General features: G+C 45.6%; 1 protein-coding gene across 1 annotated transcript in view; it reads right to left on the bottom strand.

Moving 5' to 3' along the window:
* Positions 1 to 958: 958 nt before the first annotated feature.
* ARMC2 (armadillo repeat containing 2) overlaps positions 959 to 26,343 on the bottom strand; it is a 112,437-nt gene continuing 87,052 nt past the window's right edge. The window contains exons 13-18 of the mRNA XM_047734469.1: positions 20,217 to 20,532; positions 13,645 to 13,767; positions 13,219 to 13,332; positions 10,986 to 11,118; positions 10,489 to 10,649; positions 959 to 3,683 (exon numbers count right to left, since the gene is read on the bottom strand). Of these exons, the coding sequence (XP_047590425.1) occupies positions 3,529 to 3,683; positions 10,489 to 10,649; positions 10,986 to 11,118; positions 13,219 to 13,332; positions 13,645 to 13,767; positions 20,217 to 20,532 (1,002 nt within the window). The 3' untranslated portion in view covers positions 959 to 3,528. The remainder of the gene's footprint in view (positions 3,684 to 10,488; positions 10,650 to 10,985; positions 11,119 to 13,218; positions 13,333 to 13,644; positions 13,768 to 20,216; positions 20,533 to 26,343) is intronic.

Genomic DNA, 26,343 nt, shown 5'->3' with positions numbered 1-26,343 from the left:
CTGCCCCTCCCCACTCACATACACGTGCTCTCTCTCTAATAAACACATCTTTTAAAAAGGGGGATTAAGAGGTACAAACTAGTTCTAAAGAAGTCATGGGAATGAAAAGTACAGCATTAGGAAATATAGTCAATAGTGTTATAACTTTGTATGGTGACAGATGATAACTTCCTTTGGTGAGCATCTCATAATGCAGATTGCTGAATCATTATGTTGTATACCTGAAACTAACATAATATTGTAGGTCAACTATACTTCCATTAAAAAAAAAAAATGATGGAGGTCTCACATGGCCTGATTTCAAAACATATTACAATGCTACAGTAATTGAAACAGTGTGGTACTGACATAAAGACAGACATATAGAAAAAAAAAAAAAAAAGACAGACAGACATATAGAGCACTGGAATAGAACAGAAAGCCCAGAAATGAACCTTCATGCAAATAGCCAAATGATGGACAAGGGTGCCAGGAATGTTCAATGAGGAAGTAACTGCACTTCAACAAATGATGCTGGGAAAACTAGATATCCACATGCAAAAGAATGAAGTTAGACTCTTGCCTTACATCATATACAAAAATCAACTAAAATGGATTAAGGACCTAAATGTAGGAACTGAAACTATAAAATTCCTAGGAGGAAACACAGGAAAAGCCTCAAGACATTGGATTTGTCAATGATTTATTGGATATAGCACCAAAAGCAAAGGTAAAAAAAAAAAAAAATAGACAAACAGAATGACATCAAACTCCAAAACTTCTGTGCATCCGTGGGGGGCTGGCTAGCTCAGTTGGTAGAACATGCAACTCTTGATTTCTGGGTCATGAGTTCGAGCCCCATGTTGGGCATAGAGATTACTTAAAAAAAAAAAAAAAAAGCCTTCTGTGCATGGAAGGGAGCAATCAACAGAATGAAAAGGCAACCTATGGAATGGGAGGAAATATTTGCAAATTACATACCTACCTGATAAGGGGTTAATTCCCTGAATATATAAAGAACTCCTTCAACTCAACAATAAAAAACTCAGACCAAACTGAGAAATGGGCAAAGGACTTGAATGGACATTAATCCAGGTATGACACACAAATAGTCAACAAACATATGAAAAGATATTCAGCATCACTAATTGTTAGAGAAATGTAAATCAAAACCTCAATGAGATACCACTTTACGCCTCTTATGAGGACTACTATATAAAACATAAATAACAGGTGTTGGCAAAGATGTGAAGAAATTCAAATCTTTGTGCACTGCTGGTGGTAATGTAAGACAGTGCAGTCTCCATGGGAAACAGTATAGATATTCCCCCATCCCCAAATTAAAAATAGAACCACTATATGATCCACTAGTTCCACTTCTAGATGTATACCCAAAAGAATTCAAAGCAGGATCTCAAAGAATTTTACATGCCATGTTCAAGGCAGCATGATTCGCAATAACCATGAGGCAGAAGCAACCCAAACGCCCATTGATCGATGACTGGATAAACAAAATATGAGATGTACATACAAGGAAATATTATTCAGCTTTAAAAAGGAAGAACATCCGGTCTCATGCTTCAACACGGACAGACTTGGAGGATACTACACTAAGTGAAATAAGCCAGTACAGAGAGACAAATTCCACTTACGGGAGGTATCTGAACTAATCAAATTCATAGAATTAAAGTAGAATGGTGGTTGTTAGGAGCTCGGGTGGGGGGGAGAGGATATGGGGATTTTTTTTTTTTTAAACAGATATAGAGTTTTAGTTTTGCAAAATGAAAAAATTCTAGAGTTCTATTGCAGAGCAATGTGACTATACCTAACACAGCTGAACTGTACACTTGAAAATAGTATGGTAAATTTTATGTTATGTGTTCTTTAACCCTTTTTTAAAAAGGCAGGGTGCCTGGCTGGCTCAGTCAGTAGAACATACAACTCCTGATCCTGGGGTTGTGAGTTCAAGCCGCATGTTCAATGTAGAGATCACTTAAAAAATAAAATCTTTAAAGGTGGAGGAGGCAGATAGCTGACTCCAAGAGGTCCAGCTTGCATATGAGTCTGAAGGTGAGGAGTTTATATGTTGAGTTATATAGTGGTATTCCACCATGAGTTATTAGATTAGTAATAAATACTGAGGGGGCCATGTTAGCAAGGGAAATAGTTTAATCTTTTTCATTGAAAGTAGAATATATAATCTGATATAGATAAAAATTTTTAAAAAAATTTTTTAAAGACTTAGATCCTTAAATGGTTTTGAGAGATGAGCCCATCACACTCTACAATAAGGCATGGCCCCATGGGATTGTGCTGAGCCCTTGTCAGAGACAAGCCCCAGATTAGAAGGGCCCTAGGAAAGTTTATTTCTTCCTGGAAATTTAGGTATTTTCTAATGGCCTTTGAAAGCCATTCCGGGCTTCGGTCTGGGGTATCTGCTTTCTTCCCATTAGTTTTGGCATTTTGTAAGGTGAGGAGCCATTAATAACAGCTTTTCTCCAAGCAGAGTAGTACATCTCCTTTTATTTCCAAATCCTCACTTGGCTAATATAGGATAATGGCCATCTCAGTTTCTTTGGCTTTTGTCATTCATTCAAAGGCCAAACTTACCCTGCAAAGAATGGCAGACTAATAAACTAATTACCATCCTAATGTTATCATTTATTGGGTACCTACTAACCACATCAGACACTGTACTAGGCAATTTGCCCATTTAATGTTTTTTTTCAAACTGAACTATAATCAAGTATTCTTATTTTACAGTTGAAGCTAAAGAAATTAAGCTGCTTGCCCAAGGCCAAAGCAGGAGATAGCTAGGATTCAAACTGAGCTCTGCCATATGCCTGAGCCTAGTCCCTTTTATAGGACATTACGTCACCTCTTAGTCCCAGAAATTTACAATTAGGACTGTCTGGTCTAGTCATTTTATTTCAAGTGAGAAGAAAGAGCTAAAATACTCCCTTTTCCATCTATTTTACTTATTTACTTACTTATTTATTTATTGCCCAAAGAAGTCTTTTCTAAATGTTCTGGCTTACTCTTACTCTTAATTGGAGAATGAGAAAAATACTAGTCATAACCAGAAAGTTATTCTTAGAGGATACAAGAATTAGTACGGATGTTTATGTAGGAATGTGTTCCTCATAGCATTGACCACCATTCCTCCTATATACAAAAATCTAATTTCATCACACAGCTCACTTAACTACAGAACAGATAAACACTTCAAGAATTGTTCAGTCGGGATTTTAAGATTAGAACTGAAGTACTGACTAGAGAACAGAAGAAAAAGTCATTTACTTAGAAAACCCATGGATATATTTTCATCTTACATTTCTCATAGCAGAAAGTACATTTATATTCATTTTTCCATAATACCTAATGAGAAAAAAAATTGCTTCTTTCTTCTAAAAACCTTAGACTACTCCCTAATCAGTATCTGAAAAACTTTCAGTATGTGTCAATACCAAGAAACAAATGTTTGTGCTTGTTACCACTGCTTAAGAATGAAGGAGACCTGACTTCCTGTTTCTGTGAAGCTGCGTCGTGTTAGAAAGGAATAGACAGGGGTTCCAGGAAGGTGTGATGACTCTGAATTCGGTTTAGAAGCTGCTGTGCCACAGGTTTGAATTCTGTTTCCCACTGGAGTTTGTGATAGTTTTTTAGGTCTTGGTCAAAACTGCCGTCCAGTGCTAGTTCTTCATCTGTATCAGAAAAATTAAAATTACAGCGATTATTTGAAAGTGTCACCCTACTGGGGAAAGTTTAATTTTTGTTGGCCTACGTTAAACTCATCCTGGGTCATCTCTGATTCCAAGACGACACAGATATGATTTGGGGGGGTTAAAATGGTTTTGTTTTAAATATTTTATTTATTCATTTGACACAGAGAGAGAGACAGAGAGAGTACAAGCAGGGAGAGCAGCAGGCAGAAGGAGAGGGAGAGGCGGGCTCTTTGGTGAGCCAGGAGCTGGATGCGGGACTCGATCCCAGAATCCTGGGATCATAACTTGAGCAGAAGGCAGCCACTTAACAAACTGAGCCACCCGGGCGTCCCCCCCGCCCCTAAAAATTTTTTTTAAAAGAAGGAGTTCTTTACTCTCTTTGGCACTTTGAACTATACTTATTTTAAAATATTCGTAATCTCTTAATAAAAAGGACAATAATCTTCTCAAAAGAAAAAAAGCCTAGATTGAATTGAGCTCTTATTTTAACTAATCCCTAAGTGTTTTGATGTAAGGGCATATCCAAAAGTCAGATCACAATTTCTCAGAAGAGGCAAAATATTAATAGTTCCTTCTTTATCCGGGCATTAGAAGTTAATTACTTTAGCGATCCACAGATATAAAAGGAGTCAGGAAATCTTTTGGGAAAGTAGCAGTTGAATTTGATGCTGTAAACTTGACTTGAAAATCAAGGTTGCGGCTTCAAAGTAGCCCCAGTGTGTTGTACTGAAAGGGAATCCCCCATGCCCTTGCCAGTAACGGCGAAGAGTAGGAGACTTTGAGAATCCCAGGGAGTATTAGAATCCCAAGTCACTCTATGTATAATGCAAAAAGCATTAGTTAAAAAAAAAAAGCAAAATTACAACCTTAATTTGCTTCTTAGTCCAAGGGCACCCTGAGTTCTGCCAATGCCGTAAGTATATCCAACCCAAATAGGAAGATAAGTGGCCACAAAGGTTTCCGTGCCAACTGGCCACAACATGTTTACTTGTTTTTATTCGGCTTCACACTCCAAGGGAAGGATTTTAGGAAAATGCCCGGGCCTGCAGGTCAGAAGATTGGCGCTTCTACTTCCGAGGTCTGTGGCCGCAGCCGACTTTGCGAGTGAGAACCACTAAGCCTGAAAGTGACCACAATCAGTGCTTCTTACATAACCAGCAAACTTTTTTCCCATGGGGCCAATGAAAATCCATTATAAAATGCTTCATTACTGTTGACATCAAATTTCTACACTGGATGTTTTCCTTGACCCCGTGTACTGTGGCGTGGTTGGTGTTAGCATCGGCCCTCAGAGTAAGATAAGGGGACCTGAATCCCCATTTGTCCCCTCCCCTCCTTGTCCTCCGAACGAGAGGCCAGCTCTGCAGCACTGAGATAAGTTCTGCACAGACATAAACAGTCCCACAAGGTGCTCCACAGAGGCCCGGATCTCCCCAGCCACACGCCAACCAGGGCCCGGAGAAGAGAAAGAAACTGGAGTTTGATGCCGTCGAAGCCCTTCCCACCGGGCTCCTTCCAGCCAAGAGGAGCCGGAGAGACATAGCAGTTTTGGACTTCTAGAACATCTCCCGGCTCGCTCTTTTCCAGGCTTTCTGAGCAGACTGCTATTAGACCATGAAATCTCTTATTCAAGAGGCTCAGGGCCAGCGGCTGCCCAAGCGCTGGGCAGTTCCCTTCTCTGCTGGGGCTTTGGTTAGGGTTAGTAGGTTTAGTAAACCTCGATTTGGGTGTTTTGGGGCTTTTTTCCATCTTAGGTCAAGACTGTTATTTTTCTTGAAGTTTGGCCTCGGATTAGTTAATCCACACTCAAACCCTATTAATTTATAAAATGAGTTAAAACAAGATAACAAAAGGGGCCAAAGAGCTACGGGTAAGAGGAAGGCAGTCTGCAGTTTGAAAGGAAATACAGCAAATACCTAAAAAAAAGTACCCTATGACGCAATGCCTGGGTGGCTCAGTTGATGAGGCAGCTACCTTTGGCTCAGGTCATGGTCCTGGAGTCCCTAGATCGAGTCCCGCATTGGGGGTCCCTGCTCAGCAGGGAGTCTGCTTCTCCCTCTGACCTTCCCCCTCTCTGCTCTCACTCTCGAATAAATAAATAAATCTTTTTTAAAAAGCCCCAAAAAACAAAAACAAAACAAAACAAAAAAACAGTGCCCTATGATGCTTGCTATTAAATTTTGGAACTTTACCCCCAAGAACGGCAGAGATGAATTCAAGAACAGTTGAGATCTGTGATTCTCAAACTCTGGCCTGGGACCTAAAAAGTACACAGGTCATGACTGTACGTGGTGACTTACCAACTTATGTACAAATAACAACAGTTTCACCATAGAATACTTTGCTTTGCTACATGGGATAGATTCTGGTATTTTCTTTCTTTGCGACCTCATTTTTTAAAGATGCTGGACACAGTGTGAAGAGCAGGGGTTTAGATAACCAATCATTCTTAAGCTTTCTTCGTGTACCGCATACTTCTAATACTAGGATTTGAGTCAAGGTGTTTGAAAGGTTTACAAAGGGGTAAGGAAGTCAAAACAAGTTTCTCAGTGATCGTTATAGCACAGTCCCGATTATCGCTTACGTATCCTGCACCACCAATAAAAGTTTCTCCTACTCACTGCATGATCTTCCAGCTGGGGCTCAGCACAAGGTAGCTACTGAGGGTTAATTATTACCCTATTATAAGGCATAGCCCTCATGGTGCATGCTGTTTGGCATGGGCTTGTTAATGTGATCCTTTTTTTCTTTTTTCTTGTATTTTTAGAAATTTATTTTTTTTTAATTTTTTTATTTTTTCAGCATAACAGTATTCATTATTTTTGCACCACACCCAGTGCTCCATGCAATCCGTGCCCTCTACAATACCCACCACCTGGTGCCCCCAACCTCCCACCCTCCACCCCTTCGAAATTCTCAGATCGTTTTTCAGAGTCCATAGTCTCTCATGGTTCACCTCCCCTTCCAATTTCCCTCAACTCCCTTCTCCTCTCCATCTCCCCTTGTCCTCCATGCTATTTGTTATGCTCCACAAATAAGTGAAACCATATGATAATTGACTCTCTCTGCTTGACTTATTTCACTCAGCATAATCTCTTCCAGTCCCGTCCATGTTGCTACAAAACTTGGGTATTCATCCTTTCTTTTTTCTTTTTTTTTTTTTTTTACAGCTTTATAAACATATATTTTTATCCCCAGGGGTACAGGTCTGCGAATCGCCAGGTTTACACACTTCACAGCACTCACCATAGCACATACCCTCCCCAATATCCATAACCCCACCCCCCCTCTCCCAACCCCCTCCCCCCATCAACCCTCAGTTAGAAATTTATTTTTTTAAGTAATCTCTATACCCAGTGTGGGGCTCGAACTCACAACCGCAAGATCAAGAGTTGGATGCTCCACTCGACTGAGCCAGCCAGGAGCCCCTTTAAGGTGATCCTTCAACTTGAACACCGGGCCCCACTCTACCTCTTATCCCGTAATCCAGGTGCTAAGTGGTATATACCTCATAATGAACAAAATGCAACCTGTGTCCTTTACATTCACAATAAACCGCACCCCCACACACACACGCACATGACCAGCTCCGAGGAAAACAGCCCGGGGTAGACCAGCACGCCAGGGTATGCCACTTAAGAACTTCAAGATAAAGACACTGCTGATGAGTTCGTAAGAAGTGGCCGCAATCCATCAAAAGGTTTTAGACAACATACTTTTTAAGCCACTTTCCAAAAACAACATCAACATCCCCATGCCCCAACCGTGCTGAGGACCATCAGTTTCTCCTTTTTCCCCCCTCAGTCACCCATCAAGAAAAAGCCGATGACTTGCATTTCTGTATTGATTATCTTGTCATCATTTCTAAAAACAGCGCTCCCACTTTGGCACGGGGCTCAGTGATGTAACGGCTCGTCCTGTTTTCAAAATGGCCGGCTTTTCAGCCATCTTTGGGAAGGAACTGAAACTCAAGCCTACTCTCACCCCCCACCCGCAGGACTTGCTGCTGCCCAGCTGGTCAGACACAGCTACTGCCTTGTCAGAAGTGAGGGTCTGTTGGGGGAGAAAGCAGGAAGGAGCCCAGTCCTTAGGCTTTATAAGGAGGGCCTGGCGATCAGGTGAGGATTCGATGACACGTGGTGCCGGTTACTCCGATCCCTGATCAACTGGCTTTATTTCTGTTATCCAGCCACAGTCCCCTCCCAGGGCTGGTGGGGGTGGTGGCTGGCAGTAGGGGATTTAGAAAGTTAGCTAGTCCACAGACATCTATCAAGGACCTCTTTCGTAGGAGGTAATATCCTTTCCCCAAAGTTGCTCAAATGGATTGGGGAAACAAGATAAAAGTTACAAAATAATAATACAGGAGAAGTTACACGGTTCATATTGCTATTGAAGAAGTACAGATTTCCTAGGACCAGGCCATGGGCTTGAAAAGGGATTCGGGAAGGGTCTGTCTGGACAGACAGCACATGGCTAGGCAGGTAAGGGTTACGGCACCCGCAAAGGCTCAGAGGCTGGGGAAGCACAAGGAGAGGCCCAACCCGGTTCTAAGGGAAGGTTGAGGGCGGGGGGAGCAGACACTAGGCCTACTAGAAAGAAGCACCTGCCAGGTTCCGTAGCTGCTGAGGAGCTGGTCACGCCCCATACCTCTTCAAAGGGGCCTTTGTGTCCCATGGCCTAGCGATTTTGCTATTTATAGTCAACAGCCCCAACCTAAGTGCCAAACCAAGCCAGAGATAGTCTCTGATAGAGGCGGCTAAACCCGGAAGGGCCTAAGCCCAAGGGAATGATGCACAGAACCAATCACACCTCTTCCCCGAAATGGGAGACAAAGAGTGAGCCAAGAGCAGAGGAGACTCACGCTGAGGGCAGCAAGCAGCAGCCTTGACCTAGGTGAAGCCAGGACCAAGCGGGAGCCTACAGGAACTTTTTGCATAACAGCAGAGACAGAGCAGAGTGGCCTGCTACTGAAGGGGTCAGTCAGGGACTCTGGCTTCATCCAGAACATCCTTCCAGTGCCTCTCCAGCAGGCTTTGGGCAAGGTGCACCCTTCCCTTAAAGTCCTTCATTAACCAGGGTAAGGGTTCTCAAGCTTGGCCTCGGAGCAAATTCACCTGTGGAACTTTGCAAAAAATGCAGATAACGAGCCTCACCCCAGAGTTCCTAAGTCAGAATTTCTGGGGATGGGGTCAGGACAAGTGTGTGTTTTTTAAATTCCACAATTGATTCCAATGTTCTACCACACTTGAGAACTGAATTAAGGCAAGTTGAGCACAGCCCTCTGCTCCTGGCAACCTGGGAAAGCCCCACGTTCACAGAGCACCCTGTGAACCTCAATCATTTAAAACCATGCTCATTTTTTTCTTACTCCTACACATGCAAGATTATTTTTACCGCAAAAAAGCAAATTTCACATCAGCTCAGCCATCCCCAGTCTTTCAGGTAACCTCTGGTTCTGAGTTCCTGTTTAGTAACTTTGTTACAACACTTGGAATTTATAAACCCTGGAGTCCGGACTGTACCAGGCTCTCTGCACACGTCTCCTCTCACCATTCTAATAACTCTGCAAAGTGTCCATCAATTGTCCCTAGCTTAGCGATGAGAGAAGATACATGTAGGGAGGTTAAGCCCAACACCAACAACTTAGAAGGGCCAAGAGCAAGGTTTTAAACTCAGAACTGTCCAGCTGTAGTCGTCTGGTCTTTTCATGATGCTCACAGAGGCCTAATTGAGGCTCGCTATTGGCTGGAGGGCGGCAGGGATTACCGTGTCCCCATCGTTGAGATGAAAAGACAGGTCCTGAAATTCTCTTGTCAAATCACACCATAAGAGAGCACGAGGATTTGAATCCATGACTGCTAAGTCACACTGAGCCTTTCCATGTGGCCTTGCTGATCCCACACAGTGGCTGGGCAGTGGTGGGGACACTGCCTCCGTTTGGGGGTAAGGATTATTGAAAATGCTCATTTACTTACTCAAATCATTGTTTTTAGACATAACCCAGGATGAAAAAAAAATCTCCTAAAGAACTTTTTTTTTTAAGTTAAGAAACTATCCTCTTTCGTTTAGTTTGTATCAGGGATTTCTTGCCTTTCAGTGGTCTGAACCCCACTGCAATGTCAAAATAGTTTCACAGATGCTCCTCCACATTATAATTAATATAGCTGCTAATTAAAATATATGGATCCTGAGGCACCTGAGTGGTTCAGTTGGTTAAGCTTCAGACTCTTGGTTTCAGCTCAGGTCATGATCTCAGGGTCTTGAGATCAAGCCCTTTTCGAGGGCTCCCTGCTTAGCAGGGAGTCTGCTTAAGATTCTCTTTCTCCTTTTCCCTCTGTCCCTCCTGACCCCCAGTGCTCACTCTCTCACACACTCTCTCTCAAAATAAATAAATAAGTGTTTAAAAATAAATAAAATGCATAGGTACATTAAAATCATGACAATTCAGAGTAGCTTTTAGCCTTATTTTCTCAATTAAAACATCTATATATTTTTAAGCAACAGCAATACTTTAGGCTGAAATCTTGGATTTAGGCAGTCTATAAAAAATACGCAGTCTATAAAAAATGCAAAAAAACAAAAAAAAAAGGGAAAATGCTGCAGAAATCATGACAGTGTCCAAGGAGTTAAAAGTCCTTGTGTCCCCACTGTAAATAACACTCAGCCTCTTTCAGATATCTCCAAATTTACACAGCTACTCAAACACATACCAATCTTTATTCATACAGGTCACAGAAAAAAAAAAATTCTTACTCTGATAAAACTCACAGACTCACAGTCTTACCTAAAAATGATGGCAGCAGGACTAAGAGCGTGTTGGTGTCCTCATCTCCAAAACACGATGAAGCATTGGTGATATTTTCACTGAAGTTCCATAAAGTTTTGCAAACCAAGCAGGCCAGCTGCCAATCGGTGGGACCAAAATGTCTTAAACAATTCACCAACCTGAGTTTAAGAAAAGTCAAATTGAGAAGTCATTAGGTCAGAATCTCTTTTATATTTTCAGCATAACAACGATACTCCTTCTGTATTATTTAATATGTATATGTAATTCAGTGATTAGTTTTAAAAATTCCACATCTACAAATTTAAGCAGCTACAAAGTAGCAACAACCAACTTCTGAATTATTTTAAGGGTCCAGGGGAACCTAAATTCCCTCTTAGGTAGTAGCTTGGCAGTTCCAAACGTTGAAAGACCTCCACGCCAGGAGAAGCACAAGAGGGGCCCAAGCTCCCTGGGGAAACTGTGAGAGAGTCAGGACTCCATGCCTTGAAACTTACTTTTTAATGCCACCTCCTTCTTTTAGGATGGCACGCTTTTCTTTATACACAGTGAGATTTAGGAGAACGCCACAGGCAGAAAAGCAAATATCCTGATGCTTGGCATCCAGCAGGGCAATCATGAACTTGTGAACTGGGAGGGCAGAGAACAAATGCGGACCAATAAAGCTTAGGGTTCCCAGCGGTGCCTTATTTTGGAAAGAGGAAAAGGGGAAGATGGGGAGTGGCTCACAAAACTGGAAACTCTGCTAGGGGATTTAATCCATTCTTCCTAAAGCTTTCTCGCCATGCCCATTCACCAACACCCACTGCATCTAGAACTTGCTCCCCAACCCCCAAGTCCTTGGTGCCCACGTAGTTCTGTCTCTGACCTAGACAGCAGCTCCCTCTCCGGGGCAGTGATACTGTCCCTTCTGGTAGAAAAGAGGGAAAAAAAAAAATCTTGGGTCCAACCACACAGGTGACATTCATCTCTAACACCTGATTCTTCTCAAGAGCCCTTCTGAATGGTCACCAGCAATTTTCTTGAAATACACAACCTCAGGGGAAGTGGGGGCGCTCCCGTTGAGATCCCCTCTAAAGTCTTCCAGGGTTTGTAAGAGAAAACTTGCTCGGGGGCTGGAAACCGGCCTGTAGCAAAGCAGGACTGCCAGGGTGGGGGGCCGCTCAGATCCGTTAGGGCCGTTCCCCTAACTTCGGGAACCACTTTCCTTTACTTCCAGGAAATGGAACTCCTCATCCTGTTGTCTTAACAGCCCCCGCAGGGGTCAGGCAAAGGGTTGGGCAAGGTTGGATAAAGTGTGTGTTCTGCTGCCTCCTGTTTGCCCCCACACCTGACAGGTGGCCATCCTGCTCTGACTTTGGTCCCAGGGATCGTTAGACACATCTATGCCTGTGTTTAAGAGTCTGAAGAATGGGGGCGCCTGGGTGGCTCAGCTGGTGAAGCGTCTGCCTTCGGCTCAGGTCATAATCCTCAGAGTCCCAGCCTTTGGCTCAGGTCATGATTGGGGGGGAGATGTCCAGGAACTAAGCCCCTCTTAGGCCTCCCTGCTCAGTGGGGAGTTCTGCTTCTCTCTATCCCTCTGCTCCTCCCCCAACTCAAGCACATGCGAGCTCTTGCCTCTCTCTCTCTCTTGCTCTCTCTCAAATAAATAAATTATCTTAAAAAAAAAGTCTAAATAATGTACATCAAAACATTAACAGTTTATACTCTCTGGGGGAGTGAGATGATGGGTGACAGTTTACTGCTGCTGCTTTTTCTCCCCCTAATATCTGTGTTATCTAAATTTGCTATCGTGGATAATTGGGAATTTTTAGTTATTATTCATACATGAAATATTTGAGACATACAGAGGATGGTTATCTTGGATACCTGCCACTCGGTTTAAGAAATAGAATTTTATAGATCCAATTGATATCTTCGGACATCCCTTCCCCTTCAAAGGTGAATTCTGTCTTACCATTTTCAAATGCCATTTGTACCTTATACCATTACTAAGTACGTTACATAAACAATACTCATGATTGTTATGTATGTTCTAGAACATATTTAGTGGTATTATTCTTTATATACCCTCTTATCACCGGCTTTTTTGCTCCTGTATTACATGTTTGAGGCTAATTTGCGTTGAGTGAATCTCTAGTTCATTTATTTTAATTGATGTAGTACTTTCTTTCTTTCTTTCTTATTTTAAGTAGACTCCCCTGCCCAGGGTAAAGCTCAACACAGGGCTTGAACTCACGTCCCTGAGGTCAAGACCTGAGCTGAGATCAAGATTTGGATGCTTAACCGACTGAGCTACTCAGGTACCCCGATATAGAACTTTTTGTTGTGTGAATATCATAATGTATTTACATTTAAGTTCTTTCCATTTTTTTGCAATTACAAGCTGTACTGTTAGGGATGTTCTAGTATATGAAGGAGAATGTCTCTTGAGTCCATTCTCAGGGACAATAATGGTGTCTATGGATGACCTGTTTCCCTTAAACACACACACGTCCACACACCATCTCAGAGCACTCACAAGGGAGAGAGGAACAGGGAGAAACACTGCCCAGATCTATCTTGGCACACTGAGCTGAAGGCCGTCAGCACGGACGGAACAGAATGTAAAGCACTACTTGTGCCAGAGCAGAGACAAGTATCACATTGTCATGACCCAAGCTCGAACACTGCTTAGCTGTTTATTGGCCAGAAGAACATGTTTATGAACCTGAAGTGTCATTAACTCACCATTTTTCTGCACAATGAAATCGCAGATGTCATGGTCCTGGGAGAGGTTTCCAAAAACACGCACAGCCTCTAGGATTCCATCCATGTTATTACTCACAAGAAGCTTTATGAGCACTGGGTTTGGGAACCAGAGACATAAATCACTGAATTTAACTTTTCATTTAAAGGCTATTAGCCATCAGCATCATACCAAATACCGATAACTCAAAATTTTCAAGTGACAATAAAATACAAACTATAAGGGACTTTAGCGAGAACCAAGACCCTAACATTCCCCCATATTCTGAATTCTTAGAAACAGATCAGTTTCTTTGATATTTGTACAAGAAATCAGAAAATAGGAAGGACACCAGTTCTGTGTTTCATTAAAAAAGGTCAAAATCTTAAACAACCATGCATCTGCCCGAACCCAATTCTGAACCTTACATTCAGCAATATATAGCTTTTTGTCCTGAATTACAGAATTCTTCACTTGGTAGTAAGATAAGTTGTTGATTGTGGCTGTAGTATTGATCACCAGCTCCTCACAATCCTCAATTGACTTGTATTCTGGAAGAAAGTTAGGAAAAGGGTATGAAAGATTCACTGTAGGGGCAAAACATGACCTCCTAGCTGCCCCAGCATGCCAGGGTCAAGTTGTTGTCCCAGATGGGGTCTGCGCAGGGGCTTTGCTTACTGCTTTACTTCCCAGGACTCTTCTTGCAGGGAAATGCACCAAACACAGGGGACCACTCCTGACCAGGTTCTAGAACACTCTAAGCTCAATCCCTCCAGTCAGGGCATCTGGAAAAATTAGGCTGACCTAGGCTCTGTGGTTATAGTCAAGTGAACGTGCCAACACATGGACAAGCTGAGCTGTGTCTCGCCCCCACTGATCTGTGTCTTACCCCCATTGACCTGCACTGTTCTGAGCTTTCCTGGGGGCTCTACCCTGCGAGTCTGTTCCTCACACCTCCACCTCTCAGCAGAATGACCCTTAGGGCATAATCTGTTCATAACTCCTAATCGTCCTGTCCTCCAAACCACACAGAATCTGATCACTTCTCGCCTCCTCTGCTACCACCTAGCCCATCCTTCACCTCTTACCTGGCTTCTCCTCTCCCACTTTCCTGCCTGAGTCTATCCTTATCACGATCCTTTAATAGTCAGCTAACACCACTTGTCCTACCTGAGCCTCAGGCCCTACCTGGGCAGCCCCAGTTCCTTTTTTTGTGGGAGGCGCAGCACAGAGGGAGAGGAAGAGAAAGGATCTGGAGCAGGCTCCACGCCCAGCGTGGAACCCCATGTGGGGCTTGATCTCATGATCCCGAGATCATGACCTGAGCTGAAATCAAGAGTTGGATGCTTAACAGACTGAGCCACCCAGGCGCCCCTAGGCAGCCCTATTTCTGACATCGGACGCCTCATTTGCTATTCCCTCACCACACTGGTCTTCTTGCCCACCCCCTCCCTTTTTTTTTTAAGATTTTATTTATTTATTTGACATAGATCACAAGTAGGCAGAGAGGCAGGCAGAGAGAGAGGAGGAAGCAGACTCCATGCTGAGAGCCCGATACGGGGCTCGATCCCAGGACCCTGGGATCATGATATGAGCTGAAGGCAGAGGTTTTAACCCACTGAGCCACCCAGGTACCCCCTTCTTTTTTTAAACCTATCAGCATGATCCTGCCTGAACCTATGCACCGCTATTCCTTCTGTCTAGAATATACTGTGTTTCCAGTGCCCACTTGGTTCACTCCCCTCATCCTTCAGGTTGTTGTTTAGATGTCGTCTTATTGAACATAGTTTCCTTAACCTCCCTCTATAAAATGGCATCCATTCCTCTTTTTCCCTTACCCTCCTTTTATGTGTTCCATTGCACACATAAGCATCTGACCTGTTATGTGCTTAATATTTGTCTTCTAGTCCTAAGATGGAAGCTATGTGAGACCAGGGATTTGTCTGTTTTCTTCATTGTTGCCTTCCCAGCAGCGAGAGCAGACTCTGGCACATAGGAGTGCTCAATAAATAGTCGCTGAATGCAACAACAAGTGAAGGACTGAACCCTTACTCTGCACAGGAGACCCTTGGTCATTCCGTCCCTGCCTTCCACTCAGCCTCCACACTCAACTCCCGGCAGAGGTAGAAATGCCATTGAGGAGTCCTTGTTCCCTCCACCCCCAGACTGATGGCACTAGACCTTGGGCGGTGTTCGGGAATCTGATTTTTTTCTCTTGCCTTAGAAGAATTCATTAGCTCGTCCAGGAAAAGAAAGGGTAGCTCTTCTGTGTTACTGCCTTCTGTATAGGGTCTGGCATCTAGGCAAGAGGGACTTGCTACAAGGTATCCATCACAACAGCACCAAGGGCTGTACGTGCACATAGCACCACAAAAATAATGCCTTACATGCACTTGTAAGCATTTGAGCCCATAATAATTCATACTCCAAAGGTGCATCTGTCTCCGCTCAGCCACCATAACAAAATACCACAGATTTGAAGCTTAATTAACAGAAATTTCTTTTTCTCAGAGTCCTGGAGGTTGGAAGGACACCAATGTGGTTGCCAATGTGGTTGGGTTCTGGTGAGAGCCCTTCCTGGCTTGCAGATGGCCACCTTCTTGCCATATCCTCACGTGGTAGAGAGAAAGCCAGAGCAAGCTCTCTGGCGTCTCTTCTTAGAAGGCTGCTAATCCCACCACAAGCACCCTGGCTTCATGACCTTGTCTACACCTGATTATCTCCCAAAGGTTCCATCTCCAAATACCATCACACTGAGGATTAGGGCTTCAATATTTGGAGCTGGGGAGTGGTGGGTTCAATTCATTCCATATCAACCTCCTAATATGCCCATTTTACATATGAGACCACTGAGGCTGAGAGGTGTTACATACCTTGCTTCACAGAACCCACATCTGAATCTGGGTATGCCTGACTCAACCATGTGTTTTTCCCATTGCCTCTCTTCCTGAGTGCCCAGTAGAGCTGCCTGGGGCCAGCATTTGCTGCCAGAGGGCTTGAGAGAGCCCTGTGTAGCTGGCTCTCCGATGTAGCAAAGTCTGGAACTTGGAGCTGGCCACTAAGGCAGCAAATCTCTAAATCTGGGAGCTTGCTGAAAGGGCTGGTCCTTATTAGAAACATTTTTTGTTTTGTTTTGTTTTAATTTTCAAAGACTTCTGCGAAGAGACTGGTGTCTAGAGACAAGTGCTGGGGCTCCAAGTCCTCGACATATCCTGTGTCCAGCCTGGAGGCTGGTGCTTGTCATCAGCTTGCTGTCCGCATGCCTGCCATGTCTCCACTGTAGACCCAGAGCTCCTGGAGAGCAGACACTATGTGTTTTTAAGCCTTGCTATGCCCTGAAGGTTGGTATTCCTCTCCAAGTACATATGGAGGAGCCCCAGTGTGAAGTCACCCCCAAGGTGGTTGAATCTGGGGCGAGGGCCTGCGAGGAGGTGATGAAGGGTTAAATGAGTCATCAGAATGGGGCCCTCGTCCAATAGGGCTGCTTCCCTTAGAAGAGGAGGAAAAGAGCATCTACAAGCCAGAAAGAGCATCCTTGCCAGATGCCAACCCTGCTGGCACCTTGACCTTGGGCTTCCAGCCTCCAGAACTGTGATGTGAGAAAACATGTCTGTGGTTTAAGCCACCCTGTCTGTGGTGGTCTGTTACACGGGAGCCTGAGCAGACTAAGATAAACCTCCTTTAGCATAGGACTCATTAGGCACTAAGCACTCAATAATGGATCTTAATGAAGAGCAGAGGGCCAAGTCCAAAGGTTACCCCAAAACATCATTTTCATCAGGTATTAATGTTTCTTCTGCAGTGAAAAAAATCCATCAGAGCCTGGTAAGTAGTAGCTAAGTTGATCCCTCTGTGTGGTAGTTAATTTCCCTGCACACCGGCGTGCAGGTGTGACTGTGGGAAACGACAAGGCCTAAAAAGTGGAAGGGTGCTATAGACTGAATTATGTCTTCCCAGTTCTTATGGTGAAGCCCTAACGTAACTGTATTTGGAAATACAAGATTAAATGAAGATTAATGAAGATTAAATGAAGTCATAAGGGTGGAATCCTTATCCAATAAGCCTAGTGGCTTTTATAAGAGGAGGAAGAGGGACATCTGCATGGCTCAGTCGCTTAAGCATCTGCCTTCAGCTTAGATCATGATCTAAGGGTCCTGGGATCAAGCCCAGCATGACTCCCTGCTCAGCGAGGAGCCTGCTTCTCCCTCTGCCTGCCGCTCCCCCTAACCACCGCATGTGCTCTCTGACAAATAAAAATAAAAATAAAAATAAAGGGGTGCCTAGGTGGCTCAGTGGGTTAAAGCCTCTGCCTTCAGCTCAGGTCATGATCCCAGGGTCCTGGGATTGAGCCCCACATCTGGCTCTCTGCTCAGCAGGGAGCCTGCTTCCCTTCTTCTCTCTCTGCCTACCTCTCTGTCTACTTGTGATCTCTGTCAAATAAATAAATAAAATCTTTAAAAAAATAAAATAAAATAATATAAAATAAAAAAGGAAGAGGAAGAGAGAGAGAGAGAGCACATGCTCTCCAAGGGCACATGCCAGCAGAGGCTGTGTGAGGCCACAGACAGAAGGCAGCCATCCTCATGCCGGGAAGACAGACTGCACCAGAACCCAGCCATGATGCCCAACCGATCTCAGACTTCCGGTCTCCAGAGTGTGAGGAAATAAATCTGTTGTTGAAGTCACCCAATCTACGCTCTTTTGTTACGGCCATTGTAGCAGACTGGGATGGGGGTTGGTACCACGAAGTGGGCTGCTGCTGTACCAAGTACCTAAAAGCGTGGCAGTGGCTTTGGAGCTGGGGGATAACGGGAGGCTGGAGGAGTCTGAGGTGCATGGTAGAAATGAGAAATGTTAGAGGCAATTCGGGTGAGGGCTCAGAAAGAAAAGAGGAGAGCGGGAGAGAGAGCTTCCGTCTTCTTAGGGACCACAACAGTAATCATGAACAGAATGTTGGTAGACATATGGATATATAAGGTCATTCTGAGGAAAGGAGGAACAGGTTCCTGGAAACTGCGGGAAAGGTGATGGTTGCTATAAGGTGGCGAAAAACTGGCTGAACTATGTTTTCGTTCTAGTGTTTTGTGAAAGGTAGAACTTGCAAGCAATGATACTGGATACTGAGCTGAGATCTCAAAGCAAAAGTATTTGAGGAGCAGCTTGGCTTCTCCTGACATTACAGTAAAATGTGAGGAGAGAGAGAGATGAAGAAAGAATTGTTAAGCAAAAAGAAGTAGAACCTGAAGATCTGGAAGATTTTCAGTCTATCCTTATGGCAAAAAGTGTAAAACCATGTGCTAGAGGGAAACAAATGTGTGTTTGGAGTATCAATCAGTACAGAGCTTCTGGGGTTCTGTGGGCAGAAACACTGCCAGTTGGAACGGAAAGGTTCTGAGACAGGAAGGCTATCCTTGCATGGGACAGGACAGGACGAAGGAGCTATTGGGCTGTGAGTGGGCACTATTCTTCTAGAAGAGTGGAAATGACCCCAAAGGTGAGAGATCACAACCAGGGCCCCTGCCTCGGGTTCAACAGGCCAGACACCCTCATCCTGAAGCCTTGAGAATGAGACCAGCCTGCAGAGCCCCAGTACCTGGACAGACAGATGTGGAAGTCAGACCCCCATCCCAGGGGTTCTGGAAGGCAGAGCACTGAACCAAAGAGGATGGCTTTCAGGTCTTAAACTACGATGGCATTCACCTGGCTAGTTTGCAGACTTGCCTGGGAACTGCAATCTTTTCCTTTTTCCCTGTTTCTCCCTTTGGAATGGGAATGTTTATCCTAGGCCTGCCCAACCCTGTATTTCGGAAGCATGTAACATGTCTGGTTTCACAGGTTCACAGGAGAGGAATTCTTCCTCAGGATGTACCGTATCTTGAGTCTCACAATATCTGATTTAGATGATATTTAAATGAGATGTTGATCCTTAGATTTTAGAGTTGATGCTGGAATGAATTAAAACTTTTGAAGTTATTGAAAAGGAATAAATGTGTCTTGTGTGTGAAAAAGACATGAATTCGGGGGGGGGGGCAGGAGCAGAATATTATTGACTGATTGTGTTCCCTCCCCCAAATTCATATGTGGAAGCCCTAATCTCCAATGCCATTGCAACTGGGGACAGGGGTTTTAGGAGGTAAAGTGTCTTAATGGTGGAGTCCTTATCTGATGGACCGGATTTGAGGTCTTAGAAGAAGAGAAAGAGAGAGAGATCATCCACTCTCTCCCTGGGGCCACGCTCCGAGGAACCACACATGATGACCTGGTGAGAAGTCAGCTGTCTACCCAGCTCTCAACCCAGACCCCACCGGCGGGCCCCTCCACCTTGGGCTTCCAGGGTCCAGAATCACAAGAAACAAATTACTCTGGGTCAAGATACCCAGCCTGTGGTAGTTTGTTATGGAAGAGTGCGGTGGCAAATAATGGGGAGAAATGGGACCAGAGTGACTGGGGGCCATAATTACAGATACTGTAAAAATCTAAGAAAAAGATACACTCTCATCCCGTGGAGTAACCTAGGAAAAATGAAGGATTTTAGACTATTTGTGCTTAGTTTGGCCAACTTTTGGCAATTTGATTGGTACCTTCTTTTTTAAAATTGTGACAAAATTCACATACCATAAACCCTTTTCAAGGTGTACACTTCAGTGGACTTTAGTAACTTTTTTTTCCTTTTCTTTTCGGATATATATATGTATGAGAAAAAAATATTTTTATGTATTTTTAATGTGGAATTTAAATTTTAAATATATATATATTTAAAACATATTTAATACATATATATATACATACACATACATATATACATATGTGTGTGTGTGTGTGTATGTGTGTGTATATTTATATATATATTTTTTAACCTGGGTTACTTTGGAGGCAGTTCTGAGCAGAAGTGGAATTTTCCCACCTGCAGCTGAGAAGGCTCATTCACCGTCGCCGCGCCCGGGGCGGGGACCACGTGACTGCGTCCCCTGCAGGCAGCGGCCTGCGGCGCGGGCCTTACCCAGCGTGGTGAGCAGCAGGCCCACGGCGTGCGGGTTGGCGGCCAGCGCAGGGCCGATGCCAGGGTGGATGGCTAAGTTGGCGAGCACCCGGGTCAGCTTGATGAGCACGTCCTCCGCCTGGGCCCGCAGCCTGGGCGTCTGGGGCTGCTCCGCTCCCGCCATCGGCTTCTCTGCACACAGGTCCAGTTTGTAGAATGCATGGAACAACGCCAGCAGGGTCGGGATGCTCCCCCTCTCTTTGGAAAACTGTTCGCGAGCCTGGTTATTTTTCGCCGTCAGGTTGCCGAGAATAAAGACAATGCGGACGACCAAATCCTGCAGTAGAGAGAAGCCGGTTACAAAGGGCAGGACCGGGGCGCCTGGGTGGCTCAGTTGGTTGGGCGGCTGCCTTGGGCTCAGGTCATGATCTCAGGGTCCTGGAATCGAGCCCCGCTTCGGGCTCTCTGCTCTGCGGGGAGCCACTTCCCCTCCCCCTCTGACTGCCTCTCTACTCGCTCTCTCTTTCTCTCTTTCAAATAAATAAATTAAAAAAACAAAAACAAAACAAAAACCAAGGGTAGGACCAGTCGTTGGAAAGAGTACAGTATTTAATTTATTCCCGAGTTAATTAATAGTAGGATGGAACACATCTGGTTTCTCCTAACGTGTCTAGAATTTGATTCCCAAGATTGGTGCATATCGACAAGGGAGATTAAAAGCCTTTGGCCACAGTGTGAGACTACAAACTGAGGGATGTACTTAGCAGGGGCTATTAACTTCAGATCCTTCATCTGAAATTCTGGCTGGCTCTTTTTTTTTTTTTTTAAATCCCCCAGAGAACAGTTAGTTGAGTGGAATGGGATCACTGATAACACGTTAGGTATAAGTATTGACACTAACAGCTTTCTTGAGCACCTACATCTTTCACTAAGAGGTCACCTCCTAGGGAAGCACTGTGTTTCCGGAAACCGGATGTTTTGCACAACAGTTCATCAGATTGTGTTGCATCAGGCTTCCCCAACCCAGGCTCCGCAGACTTCGGGGGGCAGGAGAATCTTTGCTGTGGGGGCTGTGTTTAGCAGCCAGCATCCCCGGCCCCTACTAGAGATGCCAGTAGTGCCTCCATTGACATCACAACCAAGAAGGGTTAACCATTGTTTTAAGTAGGCTTCACGCCCAATGCGGGGCTTGAACTCACGACACCGAGATCAAGAACTGCACGCTCTACGAACTGTGCCAGCCAGGCGCCCCCACAACCAAAAAGGTTTAAACGTCCGCTGGGGACAAAGTGACCCCCAGCTGAGAATCACTGTGTCATAAATGTTCCACTTTAAAGCAGTACTTCTCGTCTTTGACCAGGGTAGTGGCGACGTGGGTGATGCCTTTATCACAATTTGCTAAATGGTACATGTGTGTTTCATGCACTTTTCTGCAAGTCAGCTATATTTCACAATAAATGTTTCTAAAAATCCGAAGCTGAGAGCAATTTACAACTGAACAGGATACAAAAACAATTATGTTCTTAATTCTACAACAACAGACAGATGACGGAATACAGTTGGCCTCCCCGCTACCCGTGGATGGTGAGGGAATTCCTCTGGGAGGAAGAGACTTTATTTTTTTTTTAAGATTATATTTATTTACTTGAGAGAGAGAGAGTGCACGAGCTAGGGGGAGGGAGAGGATGAGGGAGAAGCAGAAGCCCTACTGAGCAGGGAGCCTGATGTGGGGCTCGGGGCTCGATCCCAGGACCCTGGGATCATAACCTGAACTGAAGGCAGATGCTTAACCAACAGAGCCATGCAGGGACCCCAGGAAGGGACTTTGAAGAGACACTCATGGAGGGGCTCTCACTGATTTGGATGCTATCAGGGTGCCAGGCGCTGTGTAATCTGACAGAAACTGGGGTTTGTAGAAGCTGCCTGGTCACACAGCTAGTGAGGAGTGAGTTAGGATTTGAACCCAGGATTCCCCTGACCTGGAGTCTTTTCTACAGCCAAGCCCTGACTCCCACAGGGCCTATCCTGTAAGGACCTCCTTTGCCTAGCCTTTTGCAGAGCAGTTAAGAAATTATCTCCTTATAAAATGCAAATGTGGGGCGCCTGGGTGAATCAGTCGTTAAGCCTCTGCCTTCGGCTCAGGTCATGGTCCCAGGGTCCTGGGATCGAGCCCCACATCGAGCCCCACGTCTGGCTCCCCACTCAGTGGGAAGCCTGCTTCTCCTTCTCCCACTCCCCCTGCTTGTGTTCCCTCTCTCACTGTGTCTCAAATACAGAAAAAAATCTTAAAAAAAAAAAAAAAGCAAATATGTCGGGTGCCTGGGTAGCTCAGCCCCTTAAGACTCCTCTTGCTTTTGGCTTAGGTCATGACCTCAGGGTTGTGAGTTCTAGCCCCAAGCTGGGCTCTACACTCAGCTTGGAGTCAGCTTGTCCCTCTCCCTCTGCTCCTTCCCCGCTTGTGTGTGCTCTCTGTCTCTCAAATAAGTAAATACAAGTTTTTAAAAAAGTAAAATAAAAATAAAATGCAAACACGTCACCAGGAGGGATTCCCAGTAAATCCAGCTTTGTTTATCAGATCTGTAGTAATTAGCCGCCTCAACCACGAGGGACAAAGGGCAGAGGCCTAGACCTGTTTTAATTGGGGAGCCAGGTCTAGGTGGGACCTGAGGGTTGGGGGGTGGGCAGCGTAGGGACCACGTGTGGCAGAGAGCGGAGGGTCACAGACAAAGGACAAGACTTCTGGAATTGCCTGGGGTGACTTGGCCAACACCAACTTGTTCCTGCTTGTTCTTGAAAGAAAGGTTTTCCCTGGCACTGGCCGAGGAGAGGCGAGGCCGCGGCTTGTGCAGCTGGGAACCATTTGTCAACATGAGGAAAGTCGAAGGCTAACACGCCAGCAAGAACTGGAGCTGGTCCAGGAGACTTCACGCTGGGAAAAACCTCTGCTCGGCAGGCAACCTACAGCAGCCAGTGATCCGGTGGGGAGAACCTGCTCCTGGGCCACCAGGACCCGAATGCCAGTCCCTAGATACCGCTCCATGCTGAGGGCCTGGGAAGATACACTCCCAGGGAAAAAAATGGGACAAGGGGCTCTGAAGAGGTTCTAATCCATTTGCGAGGATGAGGCTAACATCTATGGGGTAAGGTTGAATTCAGATCCGTTGGAGGTAATTTCAAAATACGGCTCTCTGAGGGGAGGCCGGGGCAGTTTGGCCAGTGGAAAGGAGCGGGTCTTGAGAAAGAGGACCTGGGACAGTCCCTTCCCTGGGAACTGGGGTCCCTTTGTCGGTCTCTGATCACCAGATGGTTCCCTGAAAAATCTGAAGTCTGTGGGTCCTACATCTCACACAAGCACACACAGTTCCCTTGCAACATCCGTCTCCGCACATACAACCAGTGGCTACTGCACATCGTTCCTAGGAGCAGAGGCTCCTCCCTGGGTTCTGGAAGGAAAGCGCCCCTGCGCCCTGGCCACACCCAGTGGAAAAGCAGGACATTTTCCCAACAGGACAGAGGGTATTTCTGAGAATTAGGTTCCTCCAGGCTATTCCGTTTTATGCTTCCTAAGCTGAGGAAGAGGAGCTTTTCGCATCAACTTTGAGGTACGGTTTCTGAGTGAAGACCCGCCATTTGAGTTCTGCCTCCGAAAACTTAAGAGTAGTCAGCTGTCATGGTGGTAACAGTGGCAGTAGTGAACCCAGGGCGTGTATGATGGGCCGGGCACTGTTCCAAGCATTCAGATATACAAATTAGTTCATTAACAGTGATAGCTTGTAGCCCTTTCCTCTGAACAGTGCTGTTCCCACGCTCCGCAGTCCAGGTAGTCCCTCCCGCACACACCCCAGGACAGCCCTGTTGACGTTTCTGGACCTCACGCTGGGTCCCAGGTTGCACCCCTCTCCCATCTCCTCAGAAGCATGGTAAGCAAAACAGGAAAGGCCTTCTATGTGATTTTCAATGACTTCTTTAAAAAAAATGGAAAAAGGAGTGGTATTCTTTCTGCTAAGTCACATCAGGCTACTCAGTTTAGCCTGTTAAATGTCACAGCTGCCTTTGGAAGGATGCCAGATTATTTCTTCTCTCCCCCCCCCCCCACCCCCTTCCCAGGACTTGCTTCTTCACCTCTGCCTTCCTGTGTGTGTTTTCCTCCTTCGTAGACCGTAGCAGGTGTCTCTGGCCTGTGCCATCTCTACCCGTCCTTGCTGACTTGTCAGGAGTGTTTGGCTCAGATCATCCCAGGCCGGAGAAAAAGACAGCTTTTCTTAGAGATCACTGTCCTTCCAAATTTAGGTGACCTCCAGCCCCTGCCGCGTGCGGTCCAATCTGGGGGCAACGAAGTGCTGCTTTTCTTCTTCGGAAAAATTCCCTCGGCCCCTTTGACTTCTAAAATTCTTTGATTCTAATATCTGTGTGGATCCTAACATGGCACAGATTACCAACCTCCCAACCCCCCACTTGGGGCAGGGGGGCTGGGGAAGGAGAAACTCTAGACTTCGGGGCAGGAAGAGTTAACTCTGCCACAATGCCTCTTTCCCTGCCTTCAGATGGAAAAAGGAGGGGGTGGTTCCTGGCAGCCATGGTGCCAACTGAAGGATGGCATGCGAGATCAACAAACGGGGATGGCAGATTGCGCGGCTTGCGGCACCAAGCTTCCAGCAACTGCTATGCTCACTGGGTCTGTCCTCTTCCTCGGGGTTGGCTCAGGCAGCTTTTCAGTCCCCCTCCACCACCTTTCTCGACTCTATTCTCTACAGAACTAGGGAACATGGACGAGTCCGAAATAGAAGCCGTCTCCCAGGAGGCTGGCAGAGGTGGTGCTTGTCTTGACTCATCTGGAATCCCTGAGAGGCCCCAGGGGGCCGAGGCCAGCCCTGGGTGGTCGGCCCTGTGCAGAGGACTGCCTTGGACTGCAGCACAGAGAGGTTGTTTATTGTCCCACAGCCCAATCCTTCTCGACTCCACAGAGTGCCCTTTGATTAAATATTCTATAAAGATTTGAAGAATTAGACAAAGGCCCAAAGTATCCATGTGTGGAGACCACGGCTTGAATCCACAGCAGAAAATCGTTTCAGCAGTAGACAGGTCTCCTTCGAGGTACAGATTTGCTCCTTTATTCTCAGATGGTCTCGGAGAGCCCCCTACAAATCAACCCTGAACTTCTAGAACATTTTTAATAAATTTAATACCAGGTTGCAGGTTTATACCCCCAGCCATGAATTTTGAAACAGCAAAGTGAAGATGAATCAGGAGAGATAAAATTTTGCTCAAAGAAAGCAGTCTAGTATCACCAGTTCATACGGACTTTCTCATTGTGCATAAAAATGGACTCGGCCCAGTCACAGCGGTGGCCAACCAGAGCTCAGACAAACAGGTCCGCATCTCTCAAGAGCCCTGACCTCCAACGTGCCTTCCAGTCATAGCATGTGGGATATTCTCCCTAGTTTTGAAAATCCTTCCTCACGAGCAAGCACAGTACTTAGTCTCAGTGGGCCCGTGCTGCTATAAATGAAATTGCTTTAACTGGAAAAAAGCAAGGGGCAGGCGCGTTGATGTTGCTTTCCACACTGGAGAGACTGGCCTCAAGTCAGTGAAGGAGGTTTTCCTTCTCAGAGACGTGGACACTCAGGCTTCCTAGCACTCACCGAGCCCCAAGTCTAAGCCCGGTGAGAAGGGGCACGACTCGGAGCACCTGTCCTTACAGACAGATCCCCAAACTCCTTCAGCCCTTCTTGTCCTTCCCCATCACCCTCACCTGTCCAGCCCCCCAGACTTGGCCCCACGGACATCTGTGATTCCTCACTTCCCTCATCAACCAGTCGCCGAGGTCCCTTTGCTCTGCCATCTCAGAATTTCCCGGCCCCTCCTTCCTATGCCTGCCCCCCCCCCCCCAGGTGGTCCCTGCCTATAGACACCTGCCACAGACCCTTGATGGGGTCCTTCCTTTGGGATCAACATTAACACGCTTCCTAAGGCTCTTACATCATCCCCTTGCTCAAAAACATGCACTGTCTAGTAAATGTCGAAGCTAGCATCTGATGCACCATCTGGCCCCGTGCGACCAGTTCCACAATGATCTCACGTTATTAGTCCTGGCCACGGGCAGCCAAAGCGAACATATTCCTCCTTGAGGCCCACACCCTTCCTACCC

Source organism: Lutra lutra, chromosome 6, assembly GCF_902655055.1.
Source record: "Lutra lutra chromosome 6, mLutLut1.2, whole genome shotgun sequence".
NCBI lineage: Eukaryota > Metazoa > Chordata > Mammalia > Carnivora > Mustelidae > Lutra > Lutra lutra.
The sequence above is the reverse complement of the archived record's forward strand: the minus strand, read 5'-3'. Positions and strand labels throughout refer to the sequence as shown.